The 23,961-nt window shown below is 37.8% G+C and overlaps 1 protein-coding gene across 1 annotated transcript; it reads left to right on the top strand.

The window, feature by feature from the left end:
• Positions 1–1,818: 1,818 nt before the first annotated feature.
• Positions 1,819–23,349, top strand: zgc:154058 (Transmembrane protein 150A-like). Its single transcript, XM_056760862.1, has 8 exons — positions 1,819–2,050; positions 2,245–2,427; positions 6,611–6,658; positions 7,772–7,858; positions 9,420–9,487; positions 14,386–14,513; positions 20,637–20,814; positions 21,167–23,349. Exons 2-8 carry the CDS (start codon positions 2,363–2,365, stop codon positions 21,409–21,411), a joined length of 819 nt encoding a protein of 272 aa, XP_056616840.1. The 5' UTR covers positions 1,819–2,050; positions 2,245–2,362; the 3' UTR covers positions 21,412–23,349.
• Positions 23,350–23,961: the final 612 nt, after the last annotated feature.

The following is a 23,961-nucleotide window of genomic DNA, read 5'->3' on the forward strand; positions in this document are numbered from 1 at the left end:
TTTGGGGAGTTCTAAGCAGAAGTCAACCTTACCATAAAAAAAGAGGTGTTCACAATACTGATGGCAAAGATGTCAACGTGTAGTGGTTTAAATACTCATGTGAAGTCTTTTTCAAAGTTTTATAACAATGGACTTTTATTTTTGAAGGATGATTTTACATAGTCAGATAGGTGAAGCTTTGAGAATTGTCACATCCATAATGGTCCATATCCCTCATAAATGGATACATGAACTATTTGATGTTCTATAATGATCCATCCCTTCTCCATTTGTTGTGTATTATTGTTGTTTAATTCACAGAAATCTTACAAAGTATGTCGTCTTGTCACATTCAAATCCATAATCCAGTTTATTTTCCTATTAAAAAATAGAAAAATGAATGCGTAGACTGATATTTTTGCAATGTCTACACGCTATTTACAGGGGTTTAGGAAAGTTACAGAGGGTTTTGCTTTTGCATTATTCTATATTTAAGTATAACAGTGTATCATCAGCATGCGGTAACAATTTGGGTGAAAAGATTAATTTAAAAAAAGCTCATTCATTAATTTGAGTATGTTTTAATGTTCAATGCCCCCCTTCTCTGTTTTACGTACAGTATGTTTTGGAGCTGAACTTGATGATCTATGTTATCACAGCATGATTTGAGTTTGTTCCAAAGAGCATCTTGTTTTTCAATGGAAGGAGGTAAATCTTCCCTCCTATTTGAAGAGTCAACATGGTCAATGTCACAAATTTGTTTACACTTGATTAAGGACCTAGAAACAGAGCAGAATTTTAAATATTTATTCTTCCTTGTAGAATACTTTCCTCTGAAATGTTGAAACATTCTATTTACTTCCACCTTTTTTTAAAACAAATAAATAAACAAATCCCAGATGTTCCATGCAACGTTTGGACCCCACTTACTACATACCATCTATTTATATCCATACATAAATTGTTTCTTCAAAAATGTTTCTTTAAAATTAAATTAAATTATTTTTTGAATTAAAAATTTAAAATCTTTCCTGTAGCTCAGTGGTAAGAGCATTGCGTCAACAATGCAAGGTTGTGGGTTCGATCCCAGGGGATTGCAAATACCTATGTAAAATGTATAGGATAAACCAATGTAAGTCGCTTTGGATAAAAGCGTCTGCCAAATGCTTAAATGTAAAGGTAAAAAAAAAAAAGAGATTACAGTGCCTCTGTTTGGGCAATTCCAAGTTTAAAGAAGTTTTTACAATACTGATGGCTAAGATGTCAACGTTTAATGGTTTAAATACTCACGTGAAGTCTTTCTTATTTTTAAAGCATGATTCACCATTGTCAGATAAGTGAAGCTTTCAGAATTGTCACATCCATAATGGTCCATATCCCTCATAAATGTACACATGAACTATTTTACGTTCTATAAAGATCCAAACCTTCTCCATTTGTTGTGTATTATTGCTGTTTGTGCATTTTATACAAAATAGCCATCATATGAAAACTAGTCATTTAAGTATAATTTTGCAGATGGAAACAAAAGAAGCCTACGTGTACTGTTATCACAGTACTGTTTATCAACTTCCCAATGATTTATCACCTACTTTATTCCGATTATTTTAAGCAAGTACGTCATATGATGACATATCCCAAGTTATCTCTCCAAGCTTTCACATAACGCACAGTGTATGATGTCCTACAAACGTATAACGTACAGTAATAGTAACGTACAGTAATAGCCTTGTCGATCAAACGAGACACTATCATGATGTAGGACCGGGAAAACGCGTGTCTGGAGGCGGAGCTGAGGAACAGCTGGACCGTTTTAAGTTTGCATTCAGTCCACACGGCGGGACACGAGATCAGACAGAGACCCTGCAAATCTCCTTCGGTGATAAAGCCCGACAGCGAAGAGAAACTACAAACGGAGATACTCTAAAGTCGCCGATTTTTCGTCGTTTGAGAAGTAACCCTGCAGCTTATTGCGGATACATTGTAGCGCGTCTTTCATCGATCCGCGGACTGTCTGTGGATTTTACAAAGGTGACGGAGACTCGTCCGCAGGACTATCAACGAGGGAAAGGTGAGATACAATCGCAATCTTTTTGATACACGTAAGTTACGGCTTCAACTTCACTCGGCCATTTTGCCGTGTTACCAAAAGAACAAAATTCTGCATGCGCTCGAGACTGATGCCGTTAAAGTGCAATACTCCTGCATCAATGCATTGCCTTTAGATTCGTCCTCGTTGTACATGTTATTCCGTGTTCCTCGCAGGTATATGATGTATAAAATGAGTGGCTTTGAAGAGAGTATAAATGCACATTGATGAGCAGAGGGACGCGGGCTGGAGAAGGAGAAAGAAGGGGACGCTGTAGAGGATCAAGTGTTGGAGATGTCTCTGTGGATGATCTTACCCGTCAGCCTCCCGGCTCTCACCATCACTGGAATATGGGTCGTGTGAGTCTCTCTTTACATCATGCTGCTTTTAAAAAGTATGAGATTTGTAAAGCAAAACAGGGATGAAGTGTATACAGATGTCATGAACACTGGGATAACATTATTTCAGAGGCTTGTTGCTGTGAGTATGGAGCTGAGTAGTCTGGTTTCAGAATTCACTAATAACCACAAATGTGCAATTGTAAATAACAGGAACCAAAGTTTTACTATGATATTTGTTGGAAAAAATGTTTAATTCAATTCTTTTACTATATAGTTTTATTATATCAATAATAGCCATTGTCATTTAGAAGATGCTCTCTTCATACCAAGACATTTACATTTACATTTATGTATTTGGCAGAGGCTTTTATCCAAAGCGACTTACATTGTATTATCCTATACATTTATACTTAGGCATATGCAATCCCCTGGGATCGAACCCACAACCTTGCGTTGTTAACACAATGCTCTTGCCACTGAGCTACACTGAGCCAAGAGAAGTCTGTTATGTCCGTGAAATCATATTTTGGAAATGAGCATTACGTTTTAATGTTTATAAAAGCATTACAGAAGCTGCAATACAGTCCTGATGCCTTCATCTTCAAAAAACAGCCATATTCCTACTCACTGGGATTGGGCTATTTATAAAACCAGTACAAACTTTCCCATAGTTGACTCTTAAACTTGCCTGAAAATGATGGAGACTTTGAGGTCAATATTATTAATGTGTTCACAGCAGAGTAATAAAGAGAGATGTCATGATGTTCTGGAAGAGAACTATGCAAGAGCGACCTTAAAGGGACAGTTCAACCCAAAAATTATTGTTCAGAATCTGATAACATTTCATTGTTCTGATCGACACAGAGAAAGATATTTGGAAGAATGCTTGTAAGCAAACAGTTCTTGGACCCTATTGAATACCACAGTAGGAAAAATTACATATATATTAGATATTTTGAAGAATGTAGGACAGCAAACAGTTGACTACCATTGTCATTTTTCCAACTGTGGTAGTCAATGGGGTCCAAGAACCGTTTGGTTACAAGCATTTATCCAAATATCTTTCTCTGTGTTCAACCAAACAAAGAAATGTATACAGATTTTGACCAAATAGAGATTGAGTAGGACAAAATTTTCATTTTGGTGTGAACTATCACTTTAATGCCCTTTGAATGGAATGAAAAGTCAGCCACACTCATATTTAAGACATCAGGGTGAAGGATCTCGGCTCCAAGTTGGATCAGTTCTGTTGGAAGTCTCAGGAATATGATACTTTTTTGCATTTCCACATTCTTAAAGGTGACCCATTTCAAGTCCCTACCTCCTTCCTGTATAATGCTTCCAGGCGCCCCATTTATACAGCGAGCTGAATGTCCCCTCCCTCTTTTGAAAAGCGCTGGGAGTAAAGTGACTGAGGTGGTTATAAAAACCCTGTGTGAGGAGAGGACAGCATCAGTGACTTCTCATTTACTTTGCCAGAGGGAGAAAGGGAGAGAGAGTGTTTGGGTTTATTATTTCCGTGACAGTCTGGGAGATGATCCCAATACAACATGGACCAAAGTCGTCTTTGGTTAATGGCTTTCCCATTATGCAGGCAAGAAAGGGCTTGTTTTTGTAGCAGAAAATGGCATATCTAATTATGTGCTACAAAGTTAGAATTACCAAAAACAGTTCAAAGTACATGTGAATCTGAAGAAAAATGTTTGGGTTGATCTCACGCTTTATTGTTTTAGAATAAAGTTAGCTGCAAGCGATTCACAGTACATAGCCCTTAGTTACACAGTGGAACGTTTGTTTGCGGCTTTGAATTATTCAGGCTACGTTGTAAAAATGTTTCCATCTACTGCAAGGGTACATTTCCATACAGAATTTCCATTTGGACCTTCTTTCTTGCGTTTAGTCTGTTGTTTATGAATTGGGAGAACGTGGCTTACTCATGCCACTGACTTGCGTATTCCCACAATGATGTGCTTTTCCCTTTGGGGTTGAAGATACTGTTTATGCAAACAATCCTGATAGCATTTATTCAAAACAAAGGCTTTGTGTGTCATCTGTAAGTTTTAAGTCACATGCCAACAGCTGACATGTCAGTGTTACCAGGGTGGTTGTTGAAGAAAGATTGGAAATCAAGCATTCTGACCCATTTTGATTTGGGTGTGGCTTTTATCAGATCTGAAGGTTCCGGTAAATAATCCTCACACCTGCACAGAGCTGCTCTGAATATAGAGCTTTTGGTGTTTTAGTAAATGAGATAAGAACATGATATTGAATGGGAGAAGGGTGATACTGCCTTATATTGTTTTTTGTTACGAAAACAGGTCTTAACATTACAGAGTTTTTACCTTTGCTAGTTTTTAAGTTCTGGCCGAGGTTCATAGACAAATTAAATGATAAGCAATCACTTTGAAATCAATTAGAGATAAAAAAAATAAAAAAATAATATACATTATATTTTATTTTTGTCCATTATGGTGTTTATCTCCCTAAAACGCCTAATATGTGCCTTTTTTCGCATTACAACCATGTAAGCCAGAAGGATTCAGAATTCAAAGCATATTATAAATATTTTTTCATTACATGGACCAAAGAAAGAATCATTTTTCTTTTCATGCATTTTAATTTGTGTGCAGTGTAGCATTGTATCATCACAAACAATAGTTGCATATTACATTCACTAACATAAACAAACATTTTTTAGGTGTGAGGCAAAATAATCACAGTTTTAGTTAAGTTTCATATTATTCCTGTAAATTAATTAAACTATATTTTGTATTCTGTTGTTTCTTTTTTCACTTAGTGCTGTAGTGCCATGGTCTGTTTTTTCCTTCTAAAACTAAAACGTACTAAACTATGTGTTAAATAAAGTCGCTTTTTATTCGGTCATCTGACACAAAAGCTGTGTGACTATGTGGCCAGACTGTGTTTAGTAAAAGTCAGGCCTTGTGTGTCCTGTGATGTTGAGAGTGACCTGGTAACGGCCGTGTGATTATTCACAACACCAGCCAGGGCAGATGGCAGAATGTTTGTTTACCAAATGTAATTTCTCTTAGAGATGCTCCAAGTGTAGCGCACAGCTCAGGTGGTCTGTATCTCTGTGGATACAGACACGTACACGTTTACAAGAAATGAAAACAAAGCTAATTGCTGTTTAGCCCATGACTGACCCTGCATGCTGTCAGATGCAGTTACACTAGAGAGATGCAAATGTGTTTGTGTGTCAACACTGAGATTATTATGAGAGAAGAATGATATCTATGGACAATCCATAGATTTCTTTATATCAGCAACTTTGCTTGCTTAAAAGCATTCATCATACTTGCGAACATTCCCTTTGACCGTTATCTGATGTCCCCGTGTTCATTGACTTTCTTTGAGGGTCAGTGTGACTGGATCAGAAGGTTGTTGTGTGAGCAAATAGTGACACATAATGCCAGCGTAAGCTAAAGATGTACCATCATATTGACTGTATTTCCAGTGCTGTCCGGTTATTTGGTTTTATGTTGCAAGCAGAATGTCACATCAAAAGGATGATTTTATCAGTGAGGACACTGGCCTCTGTGATGTTCAGTTTCCACAGCTTCATTGGAAACACTTTGATGTTGTCCATATATTTGTTTTAATATATTTCGGCTCTTTTAAACGTTTTAAGCTTTTTATGAGTGATTTTAGACCTCTGTGGTCTTCATTGTTCTTGTGGTGAGCTTGACTTTTGTGATTTGTAACCTTTATTTAGATTTTTTAGACCGATTAATGGCTACGTTCGGAGCCAGAGGCACATTTTCAAGGATTTTTTAATATGTGGTGGGGTTTATTTTTGTCCCTTTTGTTAAGATACTTGCTCAGGTCATGTTAAGCGTGAAATTGAACATTTTCACTTCTTTTACATACAAACATATTTACGAAACGCGTTCTGTAGAGCAGTTTGTCCGTTTAGAGCTACCATACAAACAGGGTGAATTCCATGTAAGAGGACCCGCTGTGTATGTAGATAGAAATAACTCATACAAAGATATTAAAACATAATGTTCATAATATTCAAATATTATGTAAGGTCTTTATACAACTCTGAACACATAGTTATGTATATAATATTGCATTTCTCTCAATAGATCTTCCAAAAAGTTACACACTGGACCTTTAAAATTTGTTCAGGTTTGCAGTTTTTCTGACTAATATGGGTGTCATCATTTCTGATTTTCAGGTATGCCATGGCTTTATACAATCAGCACGTCTGTCCTGTGAACAACTGGTGAGAATTCATTCAGTTTTTAAACTCTATTGTCAATTTATTTATTTGCATAAGCATCAAATTAATTACAAAATCACATATACATATAAATAGTAAATTAAATGTATTCAAATGATTTATTTATATATATTAAATGCTAATAATTAAGTAATGATTCAATAAATGAAGAAAAATTTACTGTAAAAATACTGTTGGTTACTAAAATGTGTGTTATCTATTAATAATTTACTATAGAACATATAAACTCGCACCTTTCTAACACATGCACATTAGACTGACAACCCCTAGTTATGTCTCCTGCACCTCATGTGGCATCATCAGATGTAATGAGTGATGTTTTTGATGTGTGATGTTGAACGAACTCTTTGAGTTAAGAATTAAAGTCCTCGTTTACTGTCTCTGTTAATCCCAGGTTACTTGTGCTTCGTACCATGAGAGTTTCTAGTCAAACATTAGCATATAAAGCACAAGAGTCTAGGCAACTGGAGTTTGGCTTTGCGCACTACTGCATTTTAATTCATTCAAAGCCATAATAATGGTACCTGTGTGCATGTTCACGGCGACTGGAAGAGATTTCAATAAGATCAATCAATGAGAGATTTCAAAAGATTTTTTTTCTCATCTTAAAAAGTTGTGCATGTCGCTGTTTTGATAAGCAGTTCTGTTCAACAAACATGCTAAATTTGCTCCTGTTGGTTCAACTTCAGCTGTTCAAACGCTCCCACCATCTACCGAACGCATGAGTTGAGCTTTACATTCCTGGATAATTCTTACACTGGGAACAACTGTACTCTTTCAGGTTTATTTCTGATGGAGGTGGAGCATTAGCTCGCTGGTTCGGCAAGTGTTAGCTTTACAAATGAAGTGTAGCTACATTATGTTTGTTTTACATTTCTGCATGGTGTGGGATACGTTGAAATTTCTGTGAATAAACGTTTATACTGGAAATGAATTGTAACATCATCAAGTGTGCAGAAGACATACAACAATTCTTTTCAGATTCACAGCCAAATTTTGAATGCATTTAGTATCGTTTTTCATTTCCTCTTATTGAACCGTCACTCCTTTATAATGCATGTATGGGGGTGTGTGTGTGTGTTTGTTTTTATACAGGATGTATAACCAAACGTGTGAGGTGGATCTGCCCTTCCAGAGGGGACCAATCCAATGCTGTACTCTGGAAAATGTTCCTCTCATAAGGTCTGTACGAAATGACATCAGGACAAAATTTTATTTAATTATATGAATATTTTGAGTAAAATTACCAAAATTGTTTTTTTGGGCACTAAAATTAGACCATTTAGGGAATAGGGTGCTATAGTCTAAAATATATATAAGAGAACAGAGACATTCTTATTTAGGAATAAAATATAGAATAATATAATAAAAAGTTCAACAAATAAACACAGCAAGTTTTCACCCTATTCCTAAATAGCAGCCGTTCATCTTGTTGCCCTGTCTCATGATGCAGTAGTGTATGTCAGCACATTCTTATTTAATAGCTCCTTCCTATCTTCTGCCTATTGTTTTTCTCTTCTGTGTCATTTCTATCGTCCTCCATCTAAAGGCAAAAAAAGGGTCAGAGAGAAACAGGAATCCAGAAACATTGTTGGCAATGACCTGCCTTGCACCTTTAATTTGAGTTCGAGATATTTTCCCTGCTGTGAGGGAAAGACCCGGAGCTGCTCTTCTCTCTTTAACACAACATTCCCATATGACTGACAAACACTGAGGCTTTAGCAAAACCTTTTGGTTCATTTTTTTTTACTTTGCTAGGCTGATTTATCATCAGAGAGAAACCTGACATCAATATATTTAGCATTCTGCAATCACTTTGTAAGTCCGAGACAATCAATAGGTCGTCTGTTTTCTGTACCTTACCTGTGATTTATTGTTTTAACTTGCATCATGTCTTATTTATGTGCATTGGGTGTGCCCATGATCTGTATTTATGCTGTATACCTCCAGTTTGTGTGTGTGTGTGTGTGTGTGGGGGCGGGGGGGGTTTGACTGCAAGTTTCTATTGTCGGTAGTTCTTATCCCAGACGTGTTCCTATGTAGGTGAAAGGTCAGATCACACACACAAGAACTACATACATTTTTTGCTTATCTTGGGTAACACTTATGTGTTTATTTATAGAAAGCGTACTATATTTAATTCTTATTGCGCAAATTGGTGTGGTCTTTACAGTAAGTCACATAATTGTTTAAGACAGAGTTCCTGTAGGAACTTGCCATGCCATGGGTTCAGTTTCCTGGAATAGTGATAAACTATTCCTTAAATGCACTCTGAAGTGTCTTTGGAAAAGCATCTGCCAAATGCATGGATTTACATGTGTTTACTTCCTAAGTTTACAGTTGTATGTCCTTGTAAAGGCTTCATGTCACAGTGACATGTTATGGCTTAAATGGTCTCCAGTGGAGATAACCTGCATGTTTAGGAGGAAGATTTCCTTTTATGGATGTTTGTATAGTTTTTCTGCTCACTGCCGATGCTGTCCACTATGTTTTTTTGTCTTTTTTCATTTCCCATGTAGTATGACAACTGTGTGGTAAATGGTTCCTCAAGCCCTCTTTGAGTTTTGCCCCCCTTTTCCCAAAAGAATCCACAGCTGCCAATGTACGTTCCCAAGGGCCAAAGAGGCCAATCCTGGTTTTCTACCAATGGGACTTTTTTAATGTATGTCTGTCTATACATGTGTGTGTTGATATTGTGAGAGTCTTAGGTATCTAACCTCTGTTCTGATGCTTTGGTCTGCAGTAAATGTGGGACTCTTCCTCCAGAGAGCTGCTTCTTCAGTCTCATCTGTAGCACCGGATCCTTTATGGGTGAGTTATGGCATCTCACATATGACATCACTCAAAGTCTGATCACCATTTTCATTCTTCTCATTTGTGTGCTGCTCTTTCCATTTTCCATTAAACGTGAATCGTGAGTCATGGGCGCAACGGCCTGCTTTATTTTTAAAACCTGCAATCTTAAGAACTAAATTGCGAATCCCATTTTATTTAATCATCAGCATTGAATGAATGATTGTAGTTAAGCTCGAGCTTCCTGTTTTTCAACCCGTTTGAACTATTCCTGAACGTTTTTTGATTTTGGAATTTCAGAGGAATCTGTCGTTTACTCCTGGTAAATGATTCCCATCTGTGCTGCAATGGTTCACTGTCTAGGCAGCAATTTAGCTCAGGAAATCACCGGCTTACAGTGTTTGCAAAAGTGTAATATTCACCACCACAGGTTGATGAGCTACAGTATATACAGTAATTATATAACGGATGTATTCTGTTTATGTTGAGATGTCAGGCTGGCATTATCATCCTAAACATTTACTAAAGTATAAATAGCCAATCTTGAAGCATCGGTTTGACATTTCACATCCCAGAATAAGACGTCAATGAATGTTGCTGACTGCATGTCTTGGTTAATGATATCACTTTTCATAACCAGACACAGTTCACAAGAATGAATCATCACTTGAAATGATCTGAATTTAATTCCTATCACATCACAGTAAAACATAGACCAGAGAGTTATTTCACAGTGGAGAAACAAGAAAACATGATTCCTTTCATATTCAAAACATCATATTAATATAAAGAGTAGTTAATGGCCTTTTTTATGTATTATTTGTTTCTTGGTCAAACTTCTTGAAGAAGCAAGGTTGGACAGTAAGATGTTGTAAAACAATTTCGTCAGATTAAAGCTTTTAGGTCACGGGGGGCAAAAATTCTATACTGATACATTCTCAAAATAAGTGTTATAAGAGAGGCACTTATGAGGCTCATGTCAACACACAATCATAAGTCTATTTGCTGTAGTGTACGTGGCCATTGCCCTGCTCTGTGCTCTGATACTGCTGCTTACAGCCAAGTGCAAACTATGCAGAAGCTCTGTGAAAAGAAGAACTTGTAAAGATACATCGGTTCACTGTGACCTTTGACCCGAGCGTCTGGTCCTGTTGGCAGTCCTCCTGCTGAGAGCTGAAGGGTTGTATTGTTGTGTCCAGTCCTCCACCCTGTGATTGAGAGTGTTGTCCTGCTGTGAAACTCCGTCTCTGCCTGTTTGCGTAAGGAAGTCACCGTTGTTCATCCAACAATACAAGAAAGTGTTGCTTGTGGGTTCTTTTTGAATAAACGTCTTATATAATTCTGGCATCAAACAAAAACCTCCCGTTATGCTACGTGACTTATTACATCGTGGCTCCCGGACAATAGGATCTTGGAAAAGGTGCTCAGACCAAAAAGCACATATTGAGATAAAAATCTCAGCAGCCTGAAAAAAATGCAGGCCGACCGACCGATCAAGGGTGACCAGTGGTTCCCTAGGGGTGCATTGTTTTCCAAGTGGCAGGTTATATGATACTCTGTTCCTGAATCTGCACACGGTATTGGGGGAACCTCTCTCAACATAGTAGCACAGTAACTGTGCGGAAACAGGGTTGAGAGGTGTCACAACACGAACTGACCATCAACGTTAAACTGTATTCACACAACACACTAGACCGCGTCCTATTTAAGTTGCATTTCTTTACTCCTCATCAGCTGGGTAATTGTGTTGCACTTAAAACCCACCTCCATCCCCATCTCCACATTATCTGCCTGTATCTTCGGATCTTTTAATTTAATCCTGTTACGCATCAGGAAATGTTCTGGTTCCCCAGGTGGGGGGGACATGTATTCCTTCTCTCCTGCTATGTCCATGCAAGGCTGCATGGATGGGCAGAGAGTTTGCCCAGAACAGTTTCATTCCGCCACACTAAATATGTGACCCTGGATCACAAAACCAGTCTTAAGTAGCACAGGAACTTTTTTAGTAAAAGGCAAAAAAAGATTGTATGGATCAAAATAATAGATTTTTCTTTGATGCCAAAAATCATTAAGTAAAGATCATGTTTCATGATGATGCTTTGTAAATTTCCTACCTTAAATATATCAAAACTTCATTTTTGTGAGTGGATGGCCTGCCACAGTCCTCCTGATTAACAACTTCAAAGGTGATTTTCTCAATATTTAGTTTTTTTTGCACTCTCAGAATCCAGAGATTTAAACGGTTGTATCTCAGCCAGATATTGTCATATTATAACAACTCACACATCAATTTAAAGCTTATTTATTCAGCTTTCATATTATGTTTAAAAAAAATTGACCCATAAGACTGCTTTTGTTGTCCAGGGTCACATAGATGCTATTGTTAAATAATTGACGACAGTGGTCCCGACTGAAATTCATTACCATGTAAAACCCAACAGATTTTTGCATTGCTTATGTGTCTTTTTCTCTTTTTCTCAACTTGTTTCAAGTGACGCAACTTTTTGAACAGCTATTTATTCAGCATTATTGATTTATATCACATATTTAAGCTAAACTTTAATTAACAGTGTGCACTATAGTGTCCAGACTCAATGAATCGTCAACATAAATATTGTTGTAATTCATAAAAGATAAAACACTGTTTTGCCATCTGGGATTATGGAGATAAAGGTTAGGATTGTGTTTTGTTCTGTAATTTTACAACACACTATGAGTGTTGTTTGGTGCCCCAGTTCTGTGTCCTGCATTTTGAAGCCGAGACTTTACCTCCAGGAAACAACGCATACAAACACTCGCGCACATAAACAAACAAAAAGACAGTTGAAAAGATATTGGGTTGTCCAAAGCACAAATAGACAAATTTATAACGGAAGAATAGTAGATGGTTGTGTATAAAGAGTACAGATGACAGTCAACTATCACTTGGGTACACAGTTTGTGTTGTTGTTGTGCTGTTTCAACTGGATTTGATTAAAGACAGTAAATTACATTTGCCTGCAGACATGTTTGTTTTTCCATCCTCGTAACTTCTCCTAAACTGTTGTATCAGACATCTTGTTTTGTTACTGCCACTAAAGTTTCATACCACTTATTATATATTAAAACGTTCTAAGACCATGCTGGTTAACTGGCAATGTTTTTTTGGTAAACATGTTCAGCTGAGCTGGTTTTCTTACTGGACTAGTACTATTTATTAAAAACCAGCCTTAATCATACTGTTCTATGCTGGTCTTGTCAGCTATCTTCTTAAAGGGACCGTTCACGCAAAAACAAATCTGTGAATATTTACTCTCATTCAAGCGGTCTTAAACCTGTTTACATTTCTTTGTGCTGTTGAACACAAAAGATGTTTGAAACAAACATGTGGCAAACAAACACTTCTGGGGTTCTATAGGCTAGTTGCACAAAGCCGCCATATTAGATTTTCCATCAGCGAGTGTGGGCAGGATTATTTACTCAGGGTACTGAGCATTGTAAAGAGGTTTTTCTGTTATATCACTGATGTATCAGTTTCTTATTTTTATAAAAAAATCGCTCATATTTGTCGACCAAAAATCCTCTTTTTTTTTCCATACAGTGTAACACGACCGGAAATAATTCTGCCCACACTGGCTGATCTTAAATCTAAAATGGCGGCTTCGTGCAACTAGCCTATTGGCTAACATAGTAGTTTTATTTTCCTACTATGGTAGACATTACAATAGTGTCCCAGAACTGTTTGACTGCAAATGTTCTCCCAAATATCTTGCTTAGTGTTCTAAAGAACATTTTAAAATGGTCAGTTCTGGTCCTTGTTTCTGATTGGCTGAGCCGAGTTCTAAGCTATAAGAAAAATATCCCGATTTTGTTTATGGGTGAACCATCCCTGTTTTTTTTGCCAACAAAACTCAAACATTTGACTTACCGCGTGCGGTTCATGTCCGGCATTTTTTAACATCTTTTTTTGGTTTCAAACGATCTCAAAATCCAGCTTTATATCGAGGTGACATGTCTGTCGCACATGCTATGTAAAATTCTGTCCGTGTTAGGAATAAATTGACCAGTGTAGCAAGTGTGCGATACAGTTTTGCTCGTGTTTTAGACAGAGCCGCTTCTTTGTGTTAGGTGTATTTGTTGCGGTTCTTGTTTTTGTTGTCCACTGTTTATATCACATTCATCACGGAAATGCAGTGAGCAAACAAATACAACTAAACTTCCGTCAACCGAGTTAGGCGGCATTGATGGGTGTGATTCACGCTCATTCTCTCACGATAGCGCGTGGTCTTTCACTCTCCCAAATTAATAATTTTTTTTATTTTTCTTGGCTTCAACAACCTGGTTAACTCTCACATACAGCGCAAAGACTGGTACTGTATGAACAGACATCTTGCGGAAGACTTGCGTTTGACCTGCGGAAGGTCTGAGGTCATGGGTTCATTTTCCAAAGAACACACTGATAAAATCTACCATGAGTATATTGTGTTACTTTATACCATGTGTACCATGAGTTACTTTAGATACTTTAGTTCTCAACAGGGGGGCCCAGCTGACTTCCAAGGGGGCCTCAAGATGACCAATAATTTAGACTAAAAGACCACTGAAATCCAAGATGTGTCTCATTATTTGGCCATTTTATTATGAATAAAAAAATTAATAACTGTCCCAGTTAATGTCAAGCTCTAAAATATCAAATTTTTTGAAATATTGACTTTTTTTATTATTGAGTTCAGCGAGGGAGTCAAAAAGGTTGAAAACCCCTGCTTTTGATAAAGGGTTCTGCCAAATGCAAAATATGAATTCACATACCTTGTAAATGCCACAAGCTTAATGTTGACTTAGAAGTATAACATATCCATTATTATTATTATGGTATTTGGTCAACCTTTTTAATCAAATGAAATAACAAATGTATTCTCTCCTCTTTCTCTACTCAGTGATGGTTATTGTGTTGCTGCGCTATGCCCATGTGATAGAGAAGCACCAAAACTGTGTATTAAACACAGCGAGTCTCTCCACCGGCTGGATCTGTGCTGCAGGACTCATCATGGTGGGAAACTTTCAGGTACATGATATGTGATATGACCAGCTTAGACTTGAATGAATTTCTGAATGTGCTTGTTTGTGTGGGTTTACCTGGTTAATGAATTGGGCAGATGCTGGTGAAGTGGTTTTTGTTGAAGTTGGTTGATTGTCAAAACGCAACCGGTTGGTTTTAAACACACCAAATGACTTAATTAACTGCCTTTGAAAGTGGTACAAGTGATGGCATTGCAAAACATTTCTGCACATGTTTATTTGTGTTTGAGGGCGTATGGTTGTGTCCGTTTTGTATATATACAGTGTCAAATATTTCTGGAGAATAAATGTCGTTCGTGCTTCAGATATTCTCAACTCCTGTTCTTCCCCTAGATCCTCCTCTGGAGTGTTTAGATAAATGTTGTTGTTATGAGATTTGGAAGGCAGGCTTCACACACCTCCTTGTGCGGAGCCCTGCGTTCCACCAAGCCCTGTGAAACCGACATGCTTTACCTTTATTTATGAATGTGCGTGAGACTGTGGCGGCTGCGTTTTTGCAGGTCAAAATGTTTGGACGATTGGCTGCGTGCCCGGCCTGCTAGCGACGTGGGGAGGTCGGCAAACGGGGGCGCAGGTTTTTATGGGCTGGTTGCCATAGATACAGAGGGGGAGACCAACCATTCTCTGGTTAATGTAAGCGTCCATATCTTAACTATGTTCTGCATCAGAAGCAATGCATAAACGTTTATGTGTGTGTGTGGAGGAGAAAGCACAGGTTCAGACAGGTTTGTCCACAGATTTGTCTTCTTCACCGAAGCATGCTATATTTATGATGTAGGCAGGTGTTTCAGAGTATAAAACTCTGTCTTTGCTGGATTATGAACTCAATGAATTCGTCTTTTCAGCTATTTGTTTTAAGGACAGTCATTTTTCATCCACTCCTGTGCATTTCTGAAATGTTTTGAAATCCAGCAAAGCTACTACCTTGGATTTCAATAAGCTCAGTTAGCTGGCTCGCTATTGGTTAAAAAAAATTGTTTTATGTCCTTGCTTTAAATTGGTCACTGAAATCTGCCATTTAGCTTAAAGGTCTTGCTTGTATAGAAGTGCTTCACCCAAACATTAAAATGTTATAGAATACACTAAAACTGTATGCAAAAGAAGATATTTTGCTGATTCTTCTCATAGCTCTTTTCCACAAGTACAATTCATAGTGAACAAGGTCTGTTAGCCTTTACAGTCACCATAAAAGTCCATTGTTTTATTTTCCAAGCCAAACCAAGCTTTAATAAAGTAATATATGTCTTCTACGGAAAGAAAAATACAGTATGCAGTCTACATGAGAGCGAGTAAATAATTACTTTACTTTGAGCCTATTATAATACAAGGACCACCCGCTCTCTGTGTGTAAAAAGCAACATTGTGCACAGAGCTGAGACATCCATGCTTGGGTTGCACATGTGAAGTCTGATGTCCATTTGGTCACGTTTGGTCCTTCCCGCTCTGCTCCTCTGATTTCCCCTCTCTCGTCTGGAGGTGGGCTCACAGAAATGAAGCGGTCTGCTCCTGGAGGCCCTCCCACTCTTCTGTTTGTGTAAGAGAAACGTGAACAGAATGTTCCTGCCCACCGCCTGCCACATCGTGCCCCAGAGTCAGACCTTCATTAGGGCTCACTGACATGTTAAGAGCAGTGCTGCTTGCCAAATAAAACTAACCTGACTTCGGAGACAAGAAAGCTGTTAGTAGCTGTAGCTTTTTTGCTCGTCTTTCAAGGATTGTAGAGAAAAACAAGTGTTTTGGACATTTTGGAGATTTCATGTTTCATAGCTTTGAGGCTGCTCATATGATAGTTTAATCCTAAAGAAGGCTAAAATTCATTTTTGGGTGACATACATTTATGCATTTAATGTTTCGGCATTTATGCATTTCATATCTTTCGGCATTTAGCATGTGCAGGAGGGCTTGGTTAAGTCTGCCAAAATTGATTTTTTTTTGACGATTTATTATGATAACAGATTTCAAAGATTGACGTGCACCGATGAATCTTCCACGTTTCACAGTTTTCAAATCTACACTTACTGCAATTTCTAACTATCAAACCCCAAAAGGGCACTTTTGGAAAGAGTAGCATCGCACCAAGTCCTCCCAAATTCCATGAAATGGAGGGAAATTTACTGGAAACGTGGGTCAATGAGTCGTGCAATGCTATGTGTGTGTGGAGCACAGAGCTACTGTGATCTGACAGGCGGAAGAGACGGAATGAGCACGTGGCCAAGACGCCACATCTGTACCTCATCAGCCGGCCCGCCTTCACTTCTGAAGCGTTCTGCCGCTGCGGTGTAAGATGATGAGGGCGCCATCAGACTCCCATTATTACCATCAGATAACACATGTTATGTAACACTGGCGGCACTGTTACGGTATATTTTTATTTTGGGAGAGTTTTGAAGGAATTCTTTTCCAGTTTTGTTTTTCAGCAATGTTCTGGTGGGGTTCCACAGAACTTGATTGGGGAAAAATAGAAGGTTTTAGAGGCACTGAGTGAGTGAGGAAAGACAGACCAGGCTGGAGATCACAGAGGGCGTTCTGTTTGAATAAAGTGAAGGTACAGGTGTGTGGGATTCCCTCTGATTCCACAAACCTGTCCAAGCTTGTTGAAAAAGCTCTGCCACGTTGCTTCTCTGCTTCCTGATCGATATATTCCACTCAACTTGCACAGCAGTTATGCAGTTTTTGAGCCAACCTATGGAATCCTGTCCTGATAGTCATGGTTGTGATTTGCAGTATATTGTTTAGTATAATTATTTTATATATGTCATGTTTTAGATGAACATTTTGACATCTAAATTGAAAGGTCGGTTTGAGGATGAATCCCATTCAAGTAGAGGTTATGTAAGATTTCCTTACACCCAGAGTTTCTGTTAGCATACAGGCATTTTTTTATACACTAGTGTGAATGTTTATATGTGTGCTTGTGTGGTCCCCTATAAACGTTTATCTGCACCCAGACATGTTCCGTCGAAAGCTGGTTTCTTGCTCAGAAGTGAATGGATGAATCATTCAAGATAAATAAACCATCCTGCTCTTCCTGTGTTAAAGGGATAGGTCACCCAAAAAGGAAAATGTCATAATTTACTTACCCAAACGCTGGTCCAAACCTGTATTGATTTGTTTGTTCTGCTAAACACAAAGGAAGATATTTGGAAGAATGTCAGTAACCAAACAGATCTTAATCCCCATTTACTGCCATAGTAGGAAAAATAAATACTGTCGGGATCATTGGGGGATGAGAACGGTTTGGTGACTGATATTCTTCCAAAGATTTAAACTTTCTCTTTAGTGTGTGTGTGTGTGTGTGTGTTCGTTTGAACAGGTTTTCAAGGATGGTAAAAGTATCCATCTTTAACTTCAAATTCCAGATAGGTAGTGTGAGTGTTAGGTTTTGGTAGGGTGAGGGTTAGGGGATAGAATATACAGTTTACCTTGTACAGCATAAAAATCATTATGTCTCTGTGGGAAGTCCCCACAGTGTGAGCGAGTGTGTGTGTGTGTGTGTGTGTGTGTGTGTGTGTGCAAAACTCCTTCTGACAGCCTGTGAACGCACACAGGAATGAGACCCTGATGAACGGCACAGAAAAAGTTACACATTGATAAGATAAACACAATAACCGTGACTCAGTTGATCTAAAATGCCATTTCATAATACAGTTACCCCTAAAGTTTGGAACTTAAGCTACACTTAAAGGGATAGTTCATCCAAAAATCATTTACTCTTGTCATTTAAAACCTATGAGTTTCTTTCTTCTGCAGAACACAAAATAAGTTATTTCAAAGAATGTTGGTAAACGAACAAGGACAGTGACTTGAATTGGTTTTGTGTACATACAATAGAAGTGAATGGTTTCCGCTGCTGTTCAGTTACCAACGTTCTTCAAAATATCTTCTTTTGTGTTCTGCAAAAGAAAGAAAGTCGTATAGGTTTGAAACGACAAGAGGGTGAGCAAATGACGACAGAATTTTCATTTTGGGTGAACTGTTCCTTTAAGATGTTATTTTGCTATTCTGCAAATCGATCGAGTTTCCCTTTAATGTAGTAAAGTTCATAAAGTGGAACAAAAACCATAACATCTTTTTAGAATAAACATTGAAAACAACGAAACAGAAAACATTTAAACACTTTAAATAGTAAATATGTGTCTCAAGAACTGACAATACAAGAGAGACTGAGAAACAGAGCTAAAAACTCTTCTTTCAGGCAGGCATTTACCACATGTTAAAGCAAGTCCACATGAGCGAAGCATCTTTCCTCTTGTTACTAATTTGGCAGCTCAAGGGCAAAAGAAAAGAAGCTACACTAACACAAAGACACCCTGCAGTTAACTGTGTGTCTGCCTCAATCTCTGTCATTGTTTTAATTGAAAAGTGTTAAAAAGCTCAATGTGTGCAGGTTTGGACCTGAAGCATACAAGCTGGACAGTGACTGGCTTTTTATTTTTTGTTTTTAATTTTAGTTTTTTTACAGAACATACATCATATCCTTAACTGAACTCACGAGTGGTTCCATGACAATACCTCGACTTGATTTATTGTTTCAAGAGTTACTGCTGCAACACTTGATGCTTTTCAGTGTGAAAAAAGGAAGTAATTAGAGGAAATTTAGTTTTGGTTTTGGTAATCTTATAGGGGAGAAGCTTCAGGTAAACCTGACATCTGCAACATTGGAACTTTTCTGGCAATTCAAGCTAGCATTTGTATACTTTTGCAGCTGCACATCCTACATTACCTTTATAAACATTTTCTACAGTGTCTTAATAAAGATGGAAAAATGCACAAAGGTTTCTGACAGGTTAGGGGATAAAAGATGTGTATAAAGCTCTGTATGTGAACAGTGAACACTATATCTTTTAGAAATAGCATGTGATATGGTAAATGCTTGAAACTGTAGTATGTGTTTGGATGAAGTTGTCACTGCAGGTGTGGATGTTCTGCTGCCCTCTGCTGGTGTGGGAGTTGTAACTATTCCTTAAAGTGATCGTTCTCCCAAAAATGAATATTCTGTCATCACACACTCAGCCTGTGGGACGTTCTTCCTTCAAAATATCTTATTTTGTGTTATGCGGAAGAATGTTGTTCACCGGCACCCATTCACTTGCCTTGGTTTTGTGTCCATACAATAGAAATGAATGGGTGCCTGAGCTGTTCGGTTTTCTTCAAAAGATCTTAATTTGTGTTCTGTGTTAGAAAGAAAGTCATACAGGTTTGATATGACAAGACGGTGAGCAAAAGATGATCGAAATTTTTGGCTGAACTGTCTCGTTAAGCAATCGAATCCCAAACATAGAACACAAAGCAACGTGTGGTGAGTGAAGAAAAGCTTGCAGCTATAAAAATGGAAAATCTGCGCAAACATGTTTCCTCTTATGCCCCAATTTGTTCCATGACAATTTTAGGACTGCATGTGGTCTCATAGCAGGCTGGATCCAGGATCTACTGTACTGGAATTATATTTCCTTTGATAGTTCTAACCCGTCCCTCCATTTGTTTCGCACACAAAAAATCAAAGCTGTTCATATTTGAGCATTAATAAGATACATAGTGCAAAACAGTTTTAGTTTGTAAAATCATATAGAATCAAGTTTCAACATTGGCTATAAATAAGTCATGTGTACTTGACTTGCTAGTGTTTGATTTGTTGCTGTATGAGTCATGGTTGTTTATTCTGGTTCATTTGAAAGAGCTTAGAGTGGTGGGCCCTGAATGTGATTAAACTTCATAGTCAGAAGAAAGAATGCTGGGAAAACAAAATCTAAAAAACTCCAGGGCGTTTTCCCCCAGCAAACGGAATAAAAGTTAAAACTAAAAGCAGTTCAACAAGAGATTGTGTACAGATCTGACTGTGCATATTTAAATAAGAAAACAATCAAATGCTTTTGTTCCAGTGAAAAAAAAAATCTAACCATTCCCGGTTGTGTCATGTATTGTGCATTATGTTGACATGTTTCATGAACAATTTCTATATTTTAGCTGTTGGAACAGCATAAAACATAATTGATTTCTTCATTTATCAACTTCCCCATCGCTTATCCACATCCCCAGCGTACTATGCATTGGGTTTCTATTCTGTCATTGGTGCAAATCTTACTGATGTGTATCATTGTGTTGCTCACAGGTGGATAATGCGAAGGTTCTTCACTATGTCGGAGCAGGTGTTGCCTTCCCCACCAGCATGCTGTTTGTCTGTCTGCAGTCTGCGCTCACCTACCGCCTGGCCAAGACCCAGGGAGATTACAATATGGGTCACCTGCGCCTGTTAATGACCCTGCTGGCCTTTGTAGCGCTGGTGCTTAGTATCCTTGACACTCATACTTTTACTTGATTTAGTTTTTCTATTGTTTCATTCAAAGGTTTATTATTCTTACATCTCATGTTGCCTACTGGTTTACGTTTTCTTAATTTTACACAGTTTGTAATTATGGTATTTATCACTTTCAAGCATTCCACCCTGTTATCAAAGATATTTCTAGAAAATAACTTTTTTTTATATTACTTTATTAGTAACCAGAAACCAACATTTTGACTCCTAGCCCAGTTAGCCCCTGAAATAAAGCTCAGGGGGGCTAAATGATCAACCTTGTTACTGTTTAGATTTATGTAATGTTACAGCGCTTGCTATGATTCCTTAACCAAACGTTCCTCAAGGTGGAGTGTTTTTCGTTCAGGAGAGTTACGTCCTGCAACACACATCAGCTATTTTCGAGTGGGTCTTCTGTATGATAATCATGCTGTTCTTCGGCACGTTCGCCTTTGAATTCTCCGGGATATCGGCTGACACAATGATGGTGCTGGCCCGCAGACAGTCCCTAGAGACCGCAAGCCGAGACCACAAAATAGAGTCGCTTAGCGTAGCCAATCAGCTCCAGCCTGAGAGCTTGTCCATACTTTAACCTCCGTCCCCTACGTCTCTCTCTCTGAATGCAAGAAAAACCGCAGAAGGAATGAAACACAAACTGGACCCTGGATCTCATACATCCATCTTACATTTACCAAAGAACTCAGCTCAGATTTTGCACATTTTTGAGAGACCGAGTCTATGCTACCTGTGTCGTGTCTGGGGACCTTTGAATCCAGCATCTTCCATGCTGACAAACTGCACTTGGACGCGTTGGAGTTTGTTAGATCTCATCAGGATTTTGAAATCCTATCCATGTAACAGACTGCAAGTTGATGATGCTGGAAGGTCAAGACTGAATCACTGATGTAGTGAACTAAACCAAAGCCTTCTACACTCAGGCATTTTAACACAGTGCCTCAAAAAATAGAAAAAATATTATTGTGCCCAATACAGACATTGGAAGACAATGAATCAAAAATGCTGATCGTCTTTGCCTTTTTATTTTTTTAAGGCAAGAGCATCTCTGACCTATTAGTTGACTGATCAAGGTGTTTTATTTTTCTTGTATCGCATTATGCCGTCTACAGTGTTTTCGGTTCAGGAGATTCTCAATACCAGCGTGCCTTACAATGAGGAACCAAATACAGCTTTTTATTACATTTGTACATCAATAGATGTCTTTGAACTGGCATGTATTTTATCATATGCAGCATATTTTAAAACAGCCGAGCTGAATGAGATCAGCAGAAACCTCACGCAAAACAGACACATAAGCTGATCACATTAGGTCGCCACTAATTGGTTTCATTCCAGAATGAATGTTAGAGGAATTGCTGGACATTGTGACCAAATGTAATTGAGAAGAGAGGATTGTTGTTTTGTCCAAAGGGAAATGTCATTATGTAGGTCTCTGTCACTGTGGGAATTGTTCGTAAAGAGGGATCATGGGAAATGGTCCCAAAGAGTCTTCTAAGACGAGACTTAAAACCCCTTTTATAGATTGTCTCCCCCTGGTGGCTAGTTTGATACGTGTTCACAAGTCTAGGTCTCTCTGAACTTTTTTATTTCTTTCAAAGTGATAATGCAGCAGGCCTGCAGTGTCATAAATATTTATGAAAAGGAAGCTTGTTACACACAAGTCACACTGCCCATGTGGCATTAAAAAAAGTAATGTTCCCTATTCATTATCAAGAGAGTTTTTGTCATTCAATTTCTCAGAATAAGAGCCACTTTTGTATTAACTTTCTATGTAGCCATCTGATGCTACCAGTGCTCTTCTGAAAATCGGATTTCAGAAATTTCGCAGATTCCTATTAAGCTAATCTGAATGAGCAGTTATATTAGTTATTCTCTGCACTCAGGAATGTCAGATCTTGATCCTGCCGTTGTGCAACATTTACAGTCATTTTCTTTCTTGCTCAAGCAGAGTAAACATTTTTCTTGTGTTCTTGAAGCAAATTGCGACTTCCTTTTGCTGTAATAGTATTGTTTCTTTTGGTCATTCTTTTGTTTAAATGCATTGTCTGACATTGCCTTGAATATGCATCTTAAATATTAAAAAAGAATACTTTTTTGTCCTCAAACAAGTGACTTTTTTGTGCTCACTGAATTGTGTAGAGAAAAGCTGCATTCTATTCCGTAGAAAAAAAATGCAAATAGGTTTGTGGCTTTACTCAGCCATATTTCTTAAACATGGGCTCTGATGGTTCATTCCTACCGCAGACAGGTTTATAACAATCAAACGCAAGGCACGTATAAATATCTGAATTACCTACTGTTGACTCTGTTAAAGCCATTTGACAAACTCTGCCATGCATCAGCTTTAGATTACATTCCAGATAGCAAAAGTGCCTTCGTGTGCCTTTGATTCAATAAATCCAAAGATCTGAGATTAGAGGAATGTTTTGTTTATTTGGTGGGATATATTTTATTGTACTGTATATTTGCCTTAAATGAAATGTATGGAAATAAAGAATGAGACATTACTCTATACCTTTTGTTTCTTTTTTCCTGTGGATTAGCGATTAACTTTAATTAAAGAAATAGTTCTACCAAAAACTAACATTATGTTTAGGGGGTCAGGAGGAACCTTATTCCATCAAATGTTGAATTTCACATGTCATTTAGACATTTTTCATGTCAGGTAGCTCCCGTTAATCATTATGGACTTTAGAGTCTATCCATACACAAATGCAATGAAGCTGGGTTTTCTTGTTTGCATGACCAGATAGTTGGCTGTGTTGAGTGGTGTGACTTGCAAAGCCACCAAACTTTGCACCTGAGTCAGCAACATATACAGCCACGAAAACATTTAAGAGGCCATTATTTTCAGTTTTGACTATTTATAGGTATGTGTTTATGCAAAATTAAAAATTTGTTTCATTCTGTGAACTTCTAACAATATTTCTCCCGAATTAAAAAAAACATATTGTTTATATTTGCATTTCTTTGCAAGAAAATGAAAACTGGAGAAATAGGTCAAAATAACCTCAAATACTGCAAAGAAAACAAGTTCAGGATCACTTTTAAGCAATACACCTGTACTACTAAGTTTTTTTTGTGATAACCTGGATTTTCAGGTGTTGGATGATTTAATGTCATG

Source organism: Triplophysa dalaica, chromosome 11, assembly GCF_015846415.1.
Source record: "Triplophysa dalaica isolate WHDGS20190420 chromosome 11, ASM1584641v1, whole genome shotgun sequence".
NCBI classification, from domain to species: domain Eukaryota; kingdom Metazoa; phylum Chordata; class Actinopteri; order Cypriniformes; family Nemacheilidae; genus Triplophysa; species Triplophysa dalaica.